General features: G+C 36.4%; 1 protein-coding gene across 1 annotated transcript; it reads left to right on the forward strand.

Annotated features, from left to right (window-relative positions):
* Positions 1 to 10,964: 10,964 nt before the first annotated feature.
* Positions 10,965 to 20,751, forward strand: mkxb (mohawk homeobox b). Its single transcript, XM_026206772.1, has 7 exons — positions 10,965 to 11,261; positions 11,509 to 11,776; positions 12,798 to 12,945; positions 15,006 to 15,159; positions 15,241 to 15,564; positions 20,248 to 20,281; positions 20,374 to 20,751. The coding sequence occupies exons 2-7, from the start codon at positions 11,604 to 11,606 to the stop codon at positions 20,564 to 20,566; spliced, it is 1,026 nt and encodes a 341-aa protein (XP_026062557.1). The 5' UTR covers positions 10,965 to 11,261; positions 11,509 to 11,603; the 3' UTR covers positions 20,567 to 20,751.
* Positions 20,752 to 21,106: the final 355 nt, after the last annotated feature.

Genomic DNA, 21,106 nt, shown 5'->3' on the forward strand with positions numbered 1-21,106 from the left:
GACATTTGTAAAAATCAACGTATAGGAAAAGTATGTTATTCATTTTACTTGATGGTTATAACACATGAATAAAAACATTATAATTTAAACTTCTTGAAAATGGTATAACAGTTCTTGAAAAATTGGATACCAACATGAACGTAAAGAGTACAAAGAAGTTGAAACATTTAAGATAGATTAAGAGAGAAAGAAAGAAAGAAAGAAAGAAAGAAAGAAAGAAAGAAAGAAAGAAAGAAAGAAAGAAAGAAATATATATATATATGAATATCTGGGGCAAAATTCTCTGTTAACAAGTTTAATATTTTAAAAGAAATCAACCAAAAACACCTCTTTTATCTTTTCCCCCATTGTGCGATCAACCAAAACAGTCACATGAGTCACTTCTCCATATTTGAGATGGCAGAAACATGAATGTAATGAATGTTTTTGTAAAATATCCACAAAAAGGTCTATTTACTGCAATTGTAACCAACCTCTACTTAAGGTCATCTATCCAAATGTATTTAGTTTGGCATAAAAGGGTATTGGGCAGCACCTATTTTCCAATGAAAACACTCCTTTATGTGGCTGTTGTAATACAAGCAAGACGAGACTCCAAAAGCAGGACGCTTCCTCTCTGGAGTGTTAGAACATGCCTGCAGTGTTTCCTGAAGATACAAATAGACATTGTAAGCAGGTATGCGAGCTGAGGTGTTGCTACTTTGTAACCTTGGCAGAATCAAACATTTGTAGCCAAAAACATCAGCTCAGAAAGAACATGGGACCATATCCGTCTCAAACAGCTACGTTATGTTGTGTCAGGCGATGACTTTTTACAGCACACAATATTCCCCACAAAATTGGCAGGTCCTCTGAGAAGGCGTGATTCGGACCATGACTTCAGCACCGTTGATCGTAGGAACTCCCATCGAGGTGATTTACGGATGTTTATTTTCCTACACAATGAGAGGCTGTGAGAGAGGCAGAAGCCATCTGGAGTGGTCCTCGGATGGGTATTAATTCAATCTGCCCTGTTAACGAAATGTTATGGCTTTAACTCATGCATCAGAAGCTCAGCCATGCATACTCCAGTGTTCTAGCTGAGAGGTAAACTCATCTGTCCAGTGAAGACTTACATGGAGGTGAATGTATCTGTGTCTTTTTAACACCTTGTATGTCTTCTTTATGAATGCTTTCAGAAAGTGTCTCAAGGGAAGTGACACAACATATCAAAGATTTCACACCATCTGTCTCAAACTATTTATAGGTGGAGTTATGATTCAAAGAATTGGTTATATTAGGGATTATCATCCTAAGAAAAAAGTCAAACATAATTTCTGCATTTAATCATGTTATTGGCTCAGCCATTTATAGACTCAGAGTATATATAAACTTGGAAAGTTGATCAGACTTGACCATTATAGACCTAAAGCCAGAAGAGTGGCATTTTGGAAGAATTTGCTGGATTGCTAGTCCTTTCAACTAGAAAAATAACTTACAAGATTCCTACACACGCAGCCAAATTTTATGTTATTCCAAAGTGATGGGAGATTCATTTTCCATTGCAAAATATACTAATTTGTGTGTCTGGTCTTTCTTTTTGGATGGCCTTTTTGGAGGATTATGCGTTGGGTTGTTTGTCTTGGTTCATTTTAGAATATCGGGAGTGTTCTTAAATCCTTAGAAACCTGAAAAATGAAGATGATATTTAACCCATTTAAGCCTGTGGGCAATTAAAGTTGCTATAGGCTATGCCAGACATTTTATGGTTCATAAAAAGCTTTCTATGAGAGTTCCTATAACACCTACTGTTGTTTTGCATGCTAAAATACATTTTTGTGGGGAAATTAATGGGTTAAATGTTCTGTGGGTCTATTAATATAAGCTCTAATATCTTTACTAATATGTCAATAATTTAACTCACAGAAAAAAATACACCCCTCAGTTACTGCCTGTAGTATGATGTTTACCACATGGCCCTTTACCATGCAATACGGTGCCAGCTGCCTCACACATGGGCCAAAAGCAGTCTGACACCGTAAGTCACTGTAGCATTGAAGAATTATGTCGTCATCATCCTCATCATCTTCACAACGAACTCATTATCATCGCAACACCTCATTATGCTCCATTTGGGCTCAAACATACTCTAAACAGGGAGTCATAAATAAAGATGATTACAATAATGAGAGCTGTAATTGCAGGTGCAGTTTCTTCCATGTCATTAGCAAAGCTCCGTGTTCAACACTGACCCATGATGAGTCTAATGAGTAACGTGAAATAACAAAAGGTTTTAGAGGCTCACCTCTCCCCTGGATCATATAGTCAATTGGCTGTGAAAGGCATAAAATTGCCCCATTGCTTGTCGACGGAAACCAGCATGATTCTAAGTAAGAAAAGGTTAATGTGCTACAAGGGGATTTCATCTTGAAGTTGAGATCTGGAGTTACGAGTGAGCAGAAAAACATAAAATTGTCGGCGTCCAAGAAAAAACCTGGAACGGGGGTAGGAAGCCGGCAGCTGTCAGAGTAGATTGCAGACCCTGGTAACAGAGACGTATGAAGCTTTGTTTGCAAAAGCAATGCGGCCCGTTTGAAAAGCCCAGGAATGGAGGGAAGTTTTGACACATCCGCATGGCTCTCAGAAGAGCACATTCATACTGAATTATCAATGACTGCTTAACTAGCAAACATGACCCGACTCATTAGGGATGTGAAACAAGATGTAGCATGTGAGGTGAAAGAACCATGTGGCATATGGTACACTCACAACTCTGTGGAAAATCATGTGGCAGGCACACAGTATTTGGACCAGAGGAGTGGGTTCGGATGAACATATGGGAGCTATTTGTTGGGTTAATGATGCATTAGTATGAAAATGTGATTAATGGCAAATTCATAATTATATGATATAGTAACTACAGTGTTCAGACACCCAGGGACTTCAGGGAGTGTACGTGGCACAGACCAACACATTCACAAAGCAAGTCATCAAGGGAAAGGCATGCTGGGCATTGCCTCTTCAGCTGGGCTTATTTTTACTAAAGAAGGCTGAAGAACTGGATATGTAATAACTTGATAGACTGAATAGGAGTGCAGCTTCCGCAGCTTTGCGAAACTTGAGATGAAATATTTATACTTCAATAAATGCAACCCCTTCCTCTTGTTTCAGAAATCAGACAGTAATGACAATTGGAAAGTTGAGCTGAATATCTTATGTAGAAACCAACTGTAACACAACAACCTCACATAAATGCACAGTTGTAAATATATTATTCAATGTAAATTTCTGTACAAATATCATGAATTGTTATATTTATAAATACCATTACATTAGTTGTGGAGTTGCACTTTATGTAATCTCTATTACACTTTTTTTTCTCTCTCTCTCTCTTGAATGTTTCTGCATGTTGGTTGCACCACATAACACATGACAACTGTTTATATATACATACATACATATATATATATATATATATATATATATATATATATATATATATATATATATATATATATATATATAGTACTTCAAATTGCTGATTTTACACACCTAAAAAAACATCAGAATACATTTTAATTTAGAAAACAATACAGAAAAACATCACAGCACAGGTGTTGATCGTGCTCTTTATGTTTTAGTGTGAGTATTTATAATTATGTTTTAGTAAGAGATATTGCTCTGCAGCTTGGTTGTAATTTAGAGCCTTTTCTTTCTTTTTTTCTATGTCCAGTGTCCAAAACCTTAGTGGTCATGTAAGGTGTTAAAATAGAGTGAGCCCTTAAAGAAAGCTACCTGCAGAAGTGCAGACACAATTATACCTGTCCCAGTTATTGCCCTTGCCCTCAATACATTTTAGGTGCTCTCAAATGAGTTAAAAGAACATTTTTTGACATCACTTCTTTGCAAGAGGATGCACCCTGTGGAGCCTTACATGCAACCGAATTGAACTGCCAAACTGATCACTTCTGAGATTTATTAATCCTGAAGATCCAGAGTTGTGCACTATTTAGCATCACCTTTGCATTAAGTGAAGATTGTGTAACAGTATATATAAAAAAAAAATGACTCTCCTCCTACAAGCAAAGGAATTGGATTACAAAAAAAAAAGTTTTCATCAACTTAATATTAAACTACCTGGTTCATATCTCTATTGGACCATTCACCGTCTAGCTAATGGGCAAAACAGCAAGTATGGGAAGACGCTAACATTGGTATATCATCATACTCAATTTACTGTACTCCGTGGATATAATTCCACCTTGGTAGATTTATTAGCAAAGAAAAACACATGACACAAATAGACTCTACTGGGGCTTAACATTTTGTTAGACACATAGATATGTTGATTAGAGAATGTTTAAGGAATTATGTGCAGTCAATGTTAAGGTGGATGGACGCATATGGAAATGCAATTACATCAGATGGCCTGCAAAAAGCAATGCATTTTTTACAGTCTGGTTTAAATAAAGTGGTATTACAGCTTTAATGCAGGCAGCACACTATTAATATATATTTAACCTTCCAACAAAACATGTATACACCTCAAGGAGCTAATTTGACTTGTAGTTCTAGTGTTTCTCTGTCTTATGAAATGGTATTTGCAACCCATTTTACTTACATAAGGGTAAGGTTATTTTTTTGTTAAAATCTGAAAAAGTTAACATTCCAAACCAGAATGATGTCAAACATGCAGTTCATCCTAGAGAGCATCTTAAATAATTAGTTTATATTTAGACAAACTCCTTAGATGTAAAATACTTACTTAATACAATTAATACAAAAATGTTTTTTTCAAATTTAACAAATTTAGGGTAATGATTCACATCTATATTTTTTTACTTGAGCTAATGAGAAATAAATGACTTGCCCTAAGGCAGCGTAAGCTCTTTTGTGTCAGCTGTGCCACACGGATGTGATGTTTTCTTTCAAAAAAAGTGTAAATACTCGTAGAAAACGTATCTTTGTGAACGTACAGAAGAGTGTACGCTGCGTTCAGCTCATATTCTCCAAAAGGGCACTATGGTGATGCGGAGAGACACAAAGGAGACAAATTGTTGAATAAAGTCATTGTCTACGTTTACAAGCTGTTAAAATTTGGGTTATGGTCGGGTTAAGGTCACTATTTGGGTTTCTGAAACATTCGGGATAACCCGTTTACATGCGTGAGCAGAGAGAGTTACTCCCGTATACATGGAATGTGTAATCAGTCGCCAATATCCCGATATAAACAGCGACGCACGGTTACCGTCTGGACGTAATACGCAATATGCGTAGGGTGACCATATGCACCGTTCATACGGGACACGTCCCAGCCAGAATTTTAATAATGCCTTAAACATCCAGAGCAGCTTGACCAATAACATGCAGGTATTGTACATAGTCGACCAATCGTGGGGCTGCGTGTGAGAAGGTGAGATCTAGAGGGAACAATCAAAGCTATGAAAATATGCGCACGTGTTTGTTCGTTCGATTGACTTGAAGCGTCGCTGCGCACAAATCCAAAAAAAAAACACAAAAACAAAGTGCGCCACAATCCTTCAAGTCAAACGAACGAACATACACGTAAAAGCGATTCAAAAGCATAAGGAGCCGTCTGCTCTGCTCTTTATAGCTCTCATGAATGTATCACAACGATCAACCTGCACAGTACAAATAGCCAAAACCTGGATATTTTAGGCAATATTAAAATCCTGGCTGGGACGTGTCCCGTATGAACGGCGCATATGGTCACCCTAAATATGCGTAATTTCCGATTCTTCTTCCTGTATCCAAAGACTCAAAAGTCCAAGATTCCTTGCGAATAGAACATGCGCAGAACACACATTTTGATGGGGATATGCCGAAACGCGTTTACAAGACCAAATATTCGGGTTAGAAAAGGGGTACCCCAGGTATAATATCCCGGTTTTTAAAAAAACGGGATATGAGCATATCCGGGTTTTTGCCTGTGTTTACATGGCCGTGCGCGACTGGGTTATTGCTAATATCCCGGTTTTGAACAGGTTATTGGCTGCATGTAAACGTAGTAATTGTTTTTCTGACGATGCTTTTCATAATTTTCTGGACCTTGACAGTGTAACTTACTTGGCAGTCTATATGGGACAGTCACAAGCCTCCCGATTTTCATCCAAAATAACTTAAATTGTGTTCTGAAGACGAATGTGTTTGAATATGCCGAATATGTTGACTCTAAACATACAAATAAAGATTATTGTAAAATAAAATAAAAATTCTATAATAAAAATGTTATTTTACATTAGTATTTTATGTGTGTTCCAATACTATTATTCCTATCAGTTACTATCATTACATTACTATCTTCAATTCTTTGCTTTTAAATATTCATACTCTTTTTATTTTAGAAAAATACTGGAGAAATACTGAAAAGAATGTCAGAAATTATGTGAATGTGAAAAGAAAGCAAACTTAGCTTACTCTGCATTCCCAAATGGACTCTGAGATACTAAAAAAAAACACTGTATCACAAGCTGATCAACAGTGCTGCGTTTCAATTAAATATGCATAGCATCAAATTAAATTCACAGCCTTTGATTTATAATCACAGTTTCATTGCAATCATCACACAGCCCCATTTTTTATTTGTTTTATTTTATTTCAATATATTTAATTATTAGCATTTCATCAACAGATGAACCTCCAGGACTTTGCATTTGGGAAACTTGCCTCAACAGGACTATATTTCAAGGCTGTATAACTGCAACTGTAATTTCAGTTTCACAGTTAACATTAAAGGGGGGGGGGGTGAAATGCTATTTCATGCATACTGAGTTTTGTACACTGTTAAAGAGTTGGATTCCCATGCTAAACATGGACAAAGTTTCAAAAATTAAGTTGTACGTTTGAAGGAGTATCTCTGTTCCAAAAATACTCCTTCCGGTTCGTCACAAGTTTCGGAAAGTTTTTTTCGAGTATGGCTCTGTGTGATGTTAGATGGAGCGGAATTTCCTTATATGGGTCCTGAGGGCACGTCTGCCGGAAGAGCGCGCGCTCCCGTATAGTAGAGCAATGAGAGGCTGAGCACAGACAATCACTGATCAGAGCGAGAGCGTCGCGAAATGTCACAAAAGGAGTGTGTTTTTGGTTGCCAGGGCAAGACAACCCTGCACAGATTACCAAAGAAAAAGCAGCATTAAGGGAGCAGTGGATGGAGTTTATTTTTACAGAGCATCAACGGAGTTGTGCAAGTGTTTGTGTTTGTTCCCTGCATTTCGAAGATGCTTGTTTTACAAACAAGGCCCAGTTTGACGACGGATTTGCGTATCGTTTATTTCTTAAAGATGATGCAATCCCAACGAAAAAGGGTCACGATTGTGTGTTGGAACCACAGGCGGTGAGTAAAACTGCTTAAAAATGCCTCCTTATAAGTGCGTCCGCCTCCCATCGGAGACCCGGGTTCGAGCCCCGCTCGGAGCGAGTCGTTGCTGCTGCTGCTCTCGTTCAGTTTCAGCCTCGGGATCTGATTCTGGATCATAAATAAACAGCTGAATCTGTCTGTTAGCCATGGTTTGTTTTGGATGATGGTTTTGTCCTCACGATAATGTCACAGCTTCCAAACGCTCTCAATGCAAAAGCCTACTGGCGCTCGTGATTCTTTAGCTCCGCCCCGGGAAAAATCGGTACAGACTATCTTTCTCTTATGAATATAATAAAACTAAAGACTTTTTGGAGTTATGAAGGATGCAGTACTACTTTATAGGTACTCAAGATTAACAGGATATTGAGTGAAAACGAGCATTTCATCCCCCCTTTAATAAATTAGCCCATGTGGCCTATAGTCATCAGCTGAAAGTCATTTTAGAGGCAGAGCAAATTATTTTAATACATTTTGCAGAAATATTACAAAGTCAGTAAATGGTTTATTTTGGAATAACGTGCGGGGTCAAGGGTCAATTATGATTTCATATTGATTGTAAACCCAGGGCTTCATAATTAATAGCTTCCAGTGTCTCTACAATCTCTTTACCCACCAAAACTGGTGGTTATTAATATGATCTTACAGTACGTTCCACATTCTGCCTTCTGTTACATTTTTTCAGCCATTGCCATGACTGTACCTTGGCATTCTGGCTGCTTTTTGTCTGACTAACTGTGCTCACCCTGTGATTGTGGTATGAATTAACATTTCAATTGGCCCAAGTCGTGGGGGGAATTCTTCAAAAGATTTGTATTAGTGGAATGGCAAAGGTCTAATATTGTAGGGATATCAATTTCTTCACAATTTCTTGTGTGGTAATTATGACTTCCTGTATGGCAAAAAGTAATGTACAATAACTTAATGGTAAAAAGGGGTGAAGAATCACTTAATACACCAAAATACAGTATCTCTTTAACATGACTGGTACCTCAGCTTACTGTGCCAGTACCAATTTAATTCCAATTTTTATGGCGAAGCCAGTGACAAGGTAATCCGTACGTCTGGCTAGCACCAGATGGAAATGTGATCTGTCTTGGCATAGTGCTTATTTAGATAAGACATGTGGAACTGGTTATAGGGTCTGAGACAGAGTAACACTGCAGTAATGCTCTTCTCTACAGACTGTCAGTGATAGCCAGCTCTGGCCGAGAACCACTGCACATGAATACTGTGACCTTTCAGATTGACCGTTGCCGCCTTAGAACAACAGCTGCCCAATCAAGAAATAGATGTGACTGCTAAAGCAACGTATGGCCAATTACATCGAGGGGCTATAAAAGAGCCAAACACGAATCACATGGGATCGGAATGTCCCATTGCTTCAGTTGTACCAATGAGAGAAACCAGTGCATTATAATAGCAAAGCCCATCAAACAGCATTGGTTGCAATTAACACAAGAACTGCTAGATAAACCAGAACTGGAAACATAATAGCTGTTCTTTGTCACTTTCAAAGCTATTTCCTTCTAGGATTGTAAATGTGTGCAGCAACTATGCACACATTTCATGGGACAGTGCCATGTACCACAGTCGTGTTTTTTTTTTTTTTTCAGTACATGCAATCCTGTATCTGTGACCAAAGTCTAGGAATCAAAACAACAGATCAAGAGGGTGCTGAGACTGTTAACTGAATGACTCAAAAGGCTTGTGGTACATGTAATACATTCGCTGACACTGTTTCTATTCAGATCATTCCATATAGGAATATTAAACCGATTGTGTCATTTATAGAGAGATGTCATACAGTACATCTCTCTGGGCTGTGCTCGTTTTATTTTGTGCTGCAGAGCATTTGTGGCTGTGGTGTTCGTGGTTTCGGATTTGCTCTAATTGGTGCTATATTGCAGTAATCTCGAGTTGCCCAATGCTTTTTCATTGGGGCCTGTGAAGAAACTGCATCTGTTTTTGCAATGAACTTTACAGCTTTATAACCATATATTCTCATTACATTACACAACATTATTATTAGAGCAAAAGAAACAGGAAATGCACATATAAAAGTACATCTTAGTGCACATATAAAAGAAAATTTTCCAGGAAAATTGGGTCTGAGAAATCCTGAAACATCCTTTACCCGAAAAAGAGTGGAAAAACAAGTGGGAGTTAACCTGTGTCTTTTATGTGGAAAGTTTTGTACATTTGCAGAATTGAGCAACTTAAGAGAACAACTCGACCTTAACGTGTCCCTTCTTTTTTTGTGTTTTCCTAGGTGAAAAAAGGGCTGCGTGTAGCTAGTATCAACAAATGTGGTAGCGAGGCTATCTCTGAGGGAAAGGAATTTATGGTGTGTGTTGCTGTGTTATATGCCTGGGCTACTGGAGAGGAATGTGCTGTCTGCTTTAAGGTGTCATATGGGGATGCTCTTTGTGATTACAAAAGCTTGAACTAAAACACCCCTATGTGAGAACATCTGTGCTCAGGTCTGATTGGGAAATATAGCTTTCTCAATAACCATAATTATACCTAATTTAAATATAGCCTATATATATATATATATATATATATATATATATATATATATATATATATATATATATATATATATATATATATATATATATATATATATATATATATATGTGTGTGTGTGTGTGTGTGTGTGTGTGTGTGTGTGTGTGTGTTTTTATTCTGAGCTCAATTTGAGGTGCCACTAAAGGCTAATGAATCAAATCGGTACAAATCATCATAATTAAACTAAGTGGAGTAAAACCTGGGGCTACTTCAGTTTTCAGCAAGTATTTTGGTTACACTTTATTTTGATAGTCCACTTTAGACATTCTACTAACTAGTAACTTTACAACTACATGTCAACTAATTCCCATTTATTTGCAAGTCCATGCCTACTAACTCTCAGACTGTTAGGTTAGGTTTAGGGTTAGAAAGTTGACATGTACTTGAAGTTTCCTAAAGTCAGTTTGTTCTGGACCCATCAAAATAAAGTGTTAGAAGATAGAAGCCAATCAAGCAGACAATCTTACTCTAATGACATGCTGCAAAGTTACAGGACTATCAAAACAAAGTGTTACCAATATTTTGTATAGAGCAATACAAATTTCATTTTTATTTGTTTCTTTGTAAATATGCCAATTAAAAATGTACATTTTAAAAGAGTAAGATCCATGGAATAATTGTTTATGATTAACATATACTTTATAATGTTCGTCTCCTGTCTTTCCTGTGATTGAGTGAGTGAGTGAGTATATAAATAAATACATTTAAACTCAAGCTATTTGTTTTTAACCTCGAAATAAGCAGAAAATCTACAAATTTACATGACATGACCTAAATAAGGCTGACATTGTGCCATTATTATTATTTATTTATTTATTTATTTTCAAAAAAAAATCCAGAGAGAAAATAGTTAAGGTGATTTTCGTCAAGTAAAACACAAGATGACATAAATACTTTTCACTGTATGTTCTATACAAGCATTAAAGCGCCTGTTTGTGCTTTTCTGCTTTAAACCAGACGGTCCTAGTTAATTGAAAAAAGTGACCCTTCCAAGTATGGTAACCCATACTCCGCGATTACCGGTGCGGAGCTGAGACTGACCAACGCACCTATAAAATGTTATCCGTGAAATAAGCAGGTTACATATGAGAAGTCCACTGGAGATGATCCAGCCCCGCTTGCATCCAGACGCACAGTAGCTGAATGGACACGAGCCCGCCAGACTCACTGGGAAAGACGAGATCCGCTCTGTATTCATGTTCCGCCTCTAGTGTTAGCTTAATATAGTGGAGAGCCGCCTCGCTGTGCGCAGTACTGTTGAATATGAGCAGATGGGATGGAAGGCACTGAAATTATAGTGTCCCTGTAGTTTAGCATCTAACAGGATAACTTTGTAAGTAGGCTACTTTTACATGTTTAGGCATTTTTTTTATAGTTGCTATTGCTATTTAAGTTTATTTTTTATTGAAATTATATTTAAATACTTTTCTCATTTGTCATATTTTATTTATTTACTAAATGCATTGTACAACGCATTATTGGTGAATTAGGTTGAATTAAATGGGAATTAGCCTGTAGCCTACATATACGGATTTTTAAATCAGGTTAATCATTTCAAATAACAACCCATTCGTTCACAGGGGCATTATACCAGTTTTAGGACATTTCCTGGACAGTTTTTGGAGCTCCGTTGTCATTTGGCACATGGCAGTAAGTGAATGCAGCGCGAGCAGCGATGAACTCGGCCGTCTTCAGTAAGTTTGATCAGTTGCGCTTTGAAGAGAGCGGACAGAACGTGGAGAGAACCAGCAGAAGCTATTTAGAGGTGATTGATGGACAACATTCAGATTTACTGACCAGCCACAAAGTGATGGGTGGCACAGAAGCTCTCAAACACAGGAGAAATGGGTAAGTGACAGACAAAATGACTGTGCATGAAACATTGTAATTGTGACTGAATGCGATTCACTATTAGTTAGGCTACTGTAAATGGACTCAGCCTTTTTTCATATTCTAAAGTAAATATTTGTGAACTGTTGATTTATACTTTTAATATCGCAAGAATTAAAAAAGGCCAATTTAAATGCAGTTTAACAAACCAGTTTTATTCAGCTAGAATGATGAATATTATTGAATATTGGCAGCAAGTGCGGTTTGATGTGTGCATGGTTGTTTCTCCTTTAATTTATAGGAAAGCAGTGCAGTGTAGCCTAATACCTCAACACTGGATGTGAGATATTTTTTTCATTTAAAGGATACTATAATATAGGGAAAAGACAGAGATGTGAACCTCAAATCCATACAGTATAATTAAAGTAATATTTTGACCATAGATTCATCATATGTGTAAGGTAAAGGTACAGTAGGGATGTTACACATATTTGGTCCACAGTGACATCTGCTGATTGTCTTGGTACTGGAGAGCCACATCATCTACTGTGATTGTACATCAACTCTTTTCTTTTAAATGGTTCGATAATTTAAGCTGCATTGGTCTGCACTTTGTTTACAGTATCATTGGTCTCTCTTGTAAAATGTATTGTTTATACACTGACAGTGCAATCATTTGTGTTATTATAGTGTGGTGGTAGCTTTGTTGACAGTTTGTCAAAACTAAAGCTTCAAAAAAGCAACTGTATATGCCATTAAAAGTCATTTTTGTCAGTTATTTTGGCATAAAGGATTACAGATAATTAACTGAGTAACTGGGAGGGGAAAAGGATTTGTTGCAGTAAAGATGACTAATGACGTATATTCCATTAAATCGTTTGGTGAAATATCAGGACGGATGGCTACAGATAACAATGTTGTTCTTTGAAGAAATGAACAATTGTGATTCTGTTTATAACTAATTATATGCAACATAGACATTAATATCTGGAAAATAAAAATGACAACTTTGCCTCTCTGTGTTGTTTTACTTGCTCAGTGGAGGGAAGGTGCGACACAAACGGCAGGCCCTGCAGGATATGGCTCGACCACTGAAGCAGTGGCTCTATAAGCACAGGGACAACCCTTACCCCACCAAGACTGAGAAGATACTGCTGGCTCTGGGCTCCCACATGACCCTGGTTCAGGTCAGGGCAAAACAAACACTGACAATGAATGAGACTGATATTTGATCAGATCAGACTGGGCTGGTTTTGAGGGAGTACTGAGATGGATTCGGAGCATATATATATATATATTACATTTCCAGAATGTAGAGGTGAGAAAAAAAAAAGCTTATTAGTCACAAAAGAGAAGAGTGGGTCGCAAACCAAAAATGGGTAGCTGTTCGGATTTAAAAACAATGTTAATGCAAAAATAAATTGCAACTAGATTAATAAAATAATAATAATAGTAAAAGATAGTTTTCAAAAGATCATAAAACATTTAGTGTAATTTTATTTAAGGATTTTGTTCAGATTGCTCCGCAGATTTTTTACTGGATTTTAGGGACTCTGACTTGGCTGATATAAAAATATCAAATTCTTTCCTATTGTTGTTTGCTTCTATGTTTTGGGTCTTTGTTGTATTCCATGAACCATCCTCTATCAAGTTTTAGATAACAGACAGATGTGCTGAAGCTCTGCTGTATAATTTCTTGGTACAACTTGGAATTCATTAGTTCTTCTGATTGTAAACTTTCCAGGCCCAGAGACATAAAAACAACCGCCACAATATCATATTCCCAGCATCATTTTTCACAACTAGGTTTTTGGTGTTGGGATGTTTAAACTTTAAGCTGTGTAGGATTAGACAAAAAAAAAAAAAAAACATTTACCTTATCACTCACCATACTTTTTTGGAGATGGTTTAGTGGTTTGCTCTCATCTTTAGAGTTTTCCTAATGGTAAACTACCAAGTACACTGATAGTCTGCCGAAGCACGCTCATAAGAGTAACAATCATGTTGAATTTCTTCCATTTGTAAACTATCGTCCTGATTATAAATGGACGGAGGGCAAAGTCTGGAAATTCTTATGCAACCCTTCCAGTCTTATGAACTTCAACTGGTCTCATTCTGAGGTCAGCTGAAATCTTTTTGATCGAGTTATATTACACATAAACACAATCTTCTCATGAGGAGTGGGGCACTAATGTGTTTTTGATACTGCAGAGCAGGTCGGTCTAAATGCATTGAAATGTCTGACTGTAGTATCATTCAGGGTCACATACTTTTTCCATTGATGATTTTAAATGTTTAAATTTTTGGTCCAATAAATTTATGGGGCTGCAAACTGGTGCATGTGTTATTTGTTAAATAAGTCTGTATTTAATATCATGACAGAGATGGAAAATCTGATATCATTTAGAATCCACTTAAGCAGAAATCCAGATCATTTTGACATGATCCTTGCTTCTTTTTTTCTTAGGAATTGCACGTGAAGCAGATCAGGGAAGGCAGGTTTATGTGACGAAACATTATAATAACCAAACAATATCAAAACTTCAACAACAACAAAAGAAACAAACCCAAATCAGCCTTTGGCCAACATTAAGACAGATACACAGATTTCAAGATTAAAACTTTTAGATTTCCTTTTATTCATTTACTTGCAAGATAACTTTTTACCATGTGAAAAAAAAGATAACTCTAATAAAATTAATGTCACCTTTGCCAAACAAATTCTATTTACAGGGCAACTACATGCAATACATTTCTGCAATGGAAGCAGGCCATGTGGGTTGCTTGAATAATATAAAAAATGCACAAAAAAAGCTTTATATATTATATGTAATTTCTGCTGTAGACACATATGTAAATTCATCTGTTAATTTACTGTATAAATGCATCATTGATGTAATGGGTAACAAGTTAGTAACCCCTTCTCTCTAGTGTCAGGAGTCAATATTCCATAGTGAAACAGACAGATTATGTAAACGAGTATAAATGGTATGCATTTATATGTGAATATGCTAAATATCATATAAATAAAATGTCAAATCTTTAAACTGCAGACAGAAACCAACCTTAACAGCCTGACTCTGAGGAGTGATATAGGGGATGAAACAGCTAGCTTGACTGAAAACAAATAGACCATGTACTGCATCATTTTTTTTTAAATGTCCATTGAAACATTACACATGTCAATGCAAGCAAGATAAACCAAAACGGGTTCCTGATTTAACAGTGATGTGTTTGTGTTTTTCAGGTCTCCAACTGGTTTGCGAATGCGAGGCGTAGGCTCAAGAACACAGTTCGGCAGCCTGACTTGAGCTGGGCCCTTCGCATAAAGCTGTACAACAAATATGTACAAGGCAATGCAGAGAGACTCAGCATCAGCAGTGATGACACAACATCAGATGGTACGGATTAAGGGCATTTACCGATTCTGGCCTGCAAACACAAAATGCATTAAATGTGCCAACACTTTTTGTGTTCCACAGATGGGGAGAATCCTTTACAGATTCAGGCCAGCGAATCAGACTATAAGAGACCCACGCACAAGAGCGAAATTCAGGACAGCAGAGGCAAAGGGGTGGGGCGAAGCACAGACCCCTCGGTTTGTGATGATTATGTGTCACCACCAAAATATAAGAACAGCTTGCTAAACCGCTATTTAAATGATTCCCTTCGGCATGTAATGGCCTCCGAAAAAGTTATGGACTCTCGGAAGAGGAACCACTCTGGATCGTTTAGCTCCAATGAGTACGAGGATGATTTTCTCTCACCATCATCAGATGCTGAAGCAAACTTCACCTACCGTACAGGTAAGAGCTGCCACAGACTTTCAATATTCAACAATGTAATTAATTAAAGAGGATTTTGTCAAGACAACTTCAAACATTTTGATTCTTGTCGCCGTGCGTTTCGTCAGAGGTCTTCAAAACGACGTTGTTGCCCCTTTAAGAAAATATTAGATTATTGAAACCCAATGAATGGTAATTTCTGAATTCATCTTTGAAAACCTGTATGACCTTCGAAAGAAGATTTATATCCACACTGCTCTTTTTTTATGCACCATAAAATTAGACGAAGCATCTCATGCTGTATACTTAGGGCTGTTTCCTAGACAAAGCTATTTTATGACTTCAGGGGACTTTGAATACACTACTGATATATGACAAGTTTCACTTTACTTACATGTTTTTTTTTTTTTAATCGGCTAAACTTCTTTTTGTTTTTCTGCACAAACAACAAAATCACACAGGTTTTGAACAGTGTAGCTTGTCAAACTAAATGGACAAAAAAATGGAGACAAACACAACGAAAGATTATGTAAATCCAATTATAATTAATAATTAAACTGAATGTAAAGCTGTGGTTTGATTAGTGAGTGGAACGTTCCTGGACTCGTGGGTTAGAGGAACACCTGCTGATGGCTCATGAAAGAAAATGCTTTAGTGTTGCCAAAGGAGTTGAGTCTAATTCATCATTAACATAATTCCACCTCAACATTTCAAAATGTTCTACTTCTCTGTTTATTTTGCTCCCGTGCCCTTTTGGAATGGTCTCGTTTTGGGATTTTTTTTATTTTTTATTATGAAGTATGAGTCCATAAAAACATGCAGGTGTTTGTGATGAAAGAAAGCAATGGAACGATGCAATCTATAACAATTTTTATCCGCAGTTATGTGCTCCTACAGAGAATGCATATTTTAACAACATTTTAGACATTAAATTTACGTTTTATGTGGCCTGTAATTTACTCAGTTTGACTTGTTCAGAAGAACTAGCTCTCTTTGCTTCATTGTCCAGTTGTGATTTTTGCAAAAACATGACAAGGACATTAATATTGTATGCAAATATATATATATATATATATATATATATATATATATATATATATATCAGTGGTGGCTACTATAATTATTAGAATAACAATTATAGTAATTATAATAAATTAATTTAAAAATAAGAATACAGAACCATAATTTTATTCATACAATCTTTTCAAATATTATAAATCTTCTACCATATGACAACTTTGCATAAGGAACAGACTGAAACCAGTTCTTGATTATTTATAAAAAATTACATTTATAAATTCATTATTATTCACCAAAACAGTGACAGTCCTGCCTGACATTTTCTTTTGTATTTTGTTTTCTTTTTAAATACAGTTTATTATTTTGGTAGTTATTACAGTAATAATTATTCTTGGCAGTTGTTTATTTTAGCTAAGCTTGCTCTTAACTTGCCATAGTAAATGTATAAAGTAACAACAAAACTGTTCACTCAAACCCAGTGTAAAAAGAGAGTCTGTCAGGATATGAAGAAAACAGCTGGCAGCTGTTAAATTTTTCTTGCTTGTAGACTTGTTCCATTGTGATGTCGTCATTGCCATCAAAAAGGATGATTAGCTGTAAATATTTTCTTCATTGATTGTGCATGTTGTGGTTACCACGCATCGGCCAATGCTGAAATGTCATTGTTTCACTGAAGCGTGCCTGTGACCTTGAGACACACCTTAGATGAAACGCCACTTGTTTTCCACAAAAAATCTCATAAAACAAAAAGGTCAATATTTTCACATAATAATCCCCTTCTGTAGTTCAGAATGGATCGTATGCTCAGCTACTGATAGCTGTGAGAATGGTACTCAACAGTTTGTGATAGAATTTTAATGGAGACGAGGGAACATTTAAAAGTCTTTTGTAGTCACACAGAGACATCACTGAATTCAGTTTTGACAAAAAACAGTAAAATATGTTGAAGCATTTGTGGGTGTGTGCGTGTGTGTGTGTGTGTGTGGAAATTAGCAATATCAGGCTTGTTTTTGTCTTTTTAGCTGAGCTGCAGTTTGTTTCAAATGGTAAAAAGTCAAATTTTGTGTGTCATTACTTTCTTAATGCATGTTCCTGGTCTTATTATGAATGGTTTGTGGTGTATTAGCTCTGTAATCTTTAATTAAAATGTAATGAAACACGAAATATGCAAAAGACAAAGGTTTTCTATTTTCAGCTCAGTGTTGTCTTGTAAGCGTCAGACCAGAACGGTGAATCAGGCAGACATTCATTCAGGCTTTTGCATTTAATCCTGTCTACTTTTTCTCTCTCTCTCCCTCATTGAATATCCTGTTTTACTTGAAAATATATCACATTACAGAAGTAAAATGAGCTGTGAACAGCTATTTATGGTGACTTTAAATGTTAGTTGGTTGAACTTTCCAGAATAAAACCACCATGTGGCACACAGTCGCAGATTACCTCGCCACATAACCTAAATATTTAGCAATTTGAGATGATTGTTTTGTTTTGTTTTTTTCAGTTAAAATTAAATTAAAACACATTTGTTAAGAAACGCAGCCCAGTTTTATCTCTCTCTCTTTTCTAGGTTTGTTTTATATGATCTCAGTTTATAGCTAATTTGATTTTGCTTAATAGAGCCCTTCTGCCTTTATCCAGAGGAACTGGTGTATTTTCTTTTTGGTATTTTTGGGGTGTATTTTACAGGTTAAGTCAATCTAAAGCATCTGTGGACAATAGAAATGAAGTTAAAGAGATGAGAGACATTCAGTAGCACAAAGGAACCAGAGCCAAATGATTTATTAATGGTTTATAGTAGTTCTTGGCACAAATATTGTTTAAGAAATCTGAGTTGGAGACGTTTTAGCCAAAGAATATTGAAAATAGCATTTTGTGTGCTCATGCCTGTCGTCCAATTTTCCCCCTCATAGCTCCCATAAGAGAGATTTTTCTTTACTGATCTCATGCTTTCAGCAGAAAAGAGAGACAGCTTTACTATTATAAACCGATTTATGTAGATACCGAACAAAGGATGTTGTTTAAAGCCATTCCAAAAGATGACTTTGAAAATAAATTTATAATGTCAATGAATGTTTAATGGATGGACCTCGATTTGTCAGAGCTGTCCTCCCTCATTTAACCAAACATGATGTTTCCTGTCATTCATTTCACACTGCCGGCGATATCAAATAGTGTGAAAGTGTAAATCTTCCAAATGGTTGTGAAGACAGCATATTAACTTATATGATATAGTTTAACTGCAAAGAAAACCTCACAAATGTTGGATGCTAGTTACTGCTTAGTCAATATTCTGTCTTCATTTACTCGCCCATTTTTTTTTTTCATGTTTCACAAAAGGAGAAATTTTGAAGAATGTAAGCTACCCATCATTCTGTTTCAATTGCAAAGAAAGGGAATTGAGCTTCCAAGTTTCAGAAAGTTTGAAAAGCATAGGGAGGCAATACAATTCGACGCACTTACATAAATATGCTAATTAGCGCATGACATCATCTAGTTCATGTTCTCATGATTTATTTTTATGAATTAAAATGTTTCAAAACAACCCCCCCCCCCTCTGTTTTTTTCACAAATCACTCCCTGTCTGTATTAGACAAGAATGGGACAACATTCCTATTCCTAAACATGAGCAACTTGTCTCCTCAATCCACAGACGTTTGCAGACTATTATGAAAAGAAGAGGGGTGTTTTGAGATGTGCTGATGCCATGGAATTTAAAATCAACTTATTTTTCCCTTAAAATTATACATTTTCTCAGTTTAAACATTTGATATATCATCTATGTTGTATTCTGAATAAAATGTATTCTGTTTTTATTCACAATTTGTACAGTGTCCCAACTTCTGTGGAATCGGGTTTGTACTAGTATATTGGCTGTTTGTTAGTACATTTTAATGCCTTATTCTGCATGACCATATTTAAAATACCGTAATCCTACCTAATACCTTAATATAACAGCTACTGCACTAATGATCAATGAGCAGCAAACAAGTAGTTAATAGTTAATTATTTTTGAGAATTGGTTCCCAGACTCAAGTGTGTATGCACAAGTTATCTTACTTTAATGCTGCTTTTACATTCTTTTTGGAGCTTAAAAATGTAAAATTTCCTGTGATTGCCCAGACAAAAAGTCTCCTTTTGTATTCCACAGAAGAAAGTAAGTCACAAGGGATTGGGACGACATGAGAGTTAATAAATGATAAAGATTTCATGTTGGGTAGACTGTTCCTTTGACACAGCGTCAAGACCATTTAAGTAGTCATTAGTCAAAGGAAAAGGTGTAATAATAAATCAAAAGATTCTAATCAGTTGCAGAGTGGTGGAACAACGTGTCTGTTTCTGACACAGAGCAGATATGCTTTTTCCATCTCGTGAGCGCAGGGGAAACGTAATTGCATTTGTTTTGGCTGGAGCGCTTGAATGTGGCTGTAGGCAAAGCCTGCAGAGCTCCACTTAAATCTCCCTGAGCTCGACAAACACCCACTTACTCACCCATGTACACACATGCACATGTGAGAGCATGTTTACTCATCGCTTCCATCAATATGAGGAGAGAGGAGCTCAGGGATATTTCATTAGCAGCATAAATGATGTGCCAGCTTTTGGCCAAGTAGCTTTTGTGGCTATTTTATAAAATACAGTTTGAATATCCAGCTTATAACTCATTTCACCAAACTGTATTTTCAGTGACGCTGGACTGTGGCACACGCCAATGTGAGAGGTAAGAAGAATGCTATTGCCTAATGAATCATAAGGTTTTTAACTACTGCTAAAAACTCCTCATTAACCATTTCCTCTCCATTTTGGCAACAGCGGTGCTTGCAAAGGTGGCGGAGGAGGAAATAACGAGACCTACTGGAAAGAGCTCCATGCTGCCATGGCCCTGACCAACCTGGCCCAAGGGAAGGAGAGCTCAACGCCGGGAACCACCAGCTGTATCATCCAGAAGTCTTCCCATATAGCAGAGATTAAGACTGTCAAAGTGCCCATACAACCCCGACATTAGTGGCTAACAGTCTGGACAGCGGTCTGTTACTAGGTCAAAATTGCTAAAAGACTACCTGAACACTTGAGTATGTACTACATGCAATAATTTGGTTGAAAATGATCCACAACAGCCTTTCTAGGAGGAAAAATACATGTTGACTGACCAACGTGCCTAATGTGTTTTTTTTTTTTTTTTTTTTTTTTTTTTTTGTAAAGAAAGTTTGATGTGGACGATCACTACAACTAAACACAAATGCAAAAAAAATTAATTCTGATTTAGCCTGTCATCATTTCTGAAATACAATTTTTGTCAGTGGCTAAAATGTAATATATTCGTATATATATATTCAATTTTTCTAAGTTATGTTAATTTTATTTTTAATTGACACAGGATTGTTGTCATCCTATGGCAATGGCATGTACATGTGGATTCTTGTGTTTAAGTATGGCATTTAGAGGAAGTTTCTTTTTCTTTCTTTCTTTTTTTTTTTTAAATGTTCTATCTATGAGTGAAGAAACCTTTTTTGGAACAAACCCTTTGGTTTGTTATTGAATAGTT

This window comes from Carassius auratus, chromosome 27 (genome assembly GCF_003368295.1).
Source record: "Carassius auratus strain Wakin chromosome 27, ASM336829v1, whole genome shotgun sequence".
Classification (NCBI taxonomy): Eukaryota; Metazoa; Chordata; class Actinopteri; order Cypriniformes; family Cyprinidae; genus Carassius; species Carassius auratus.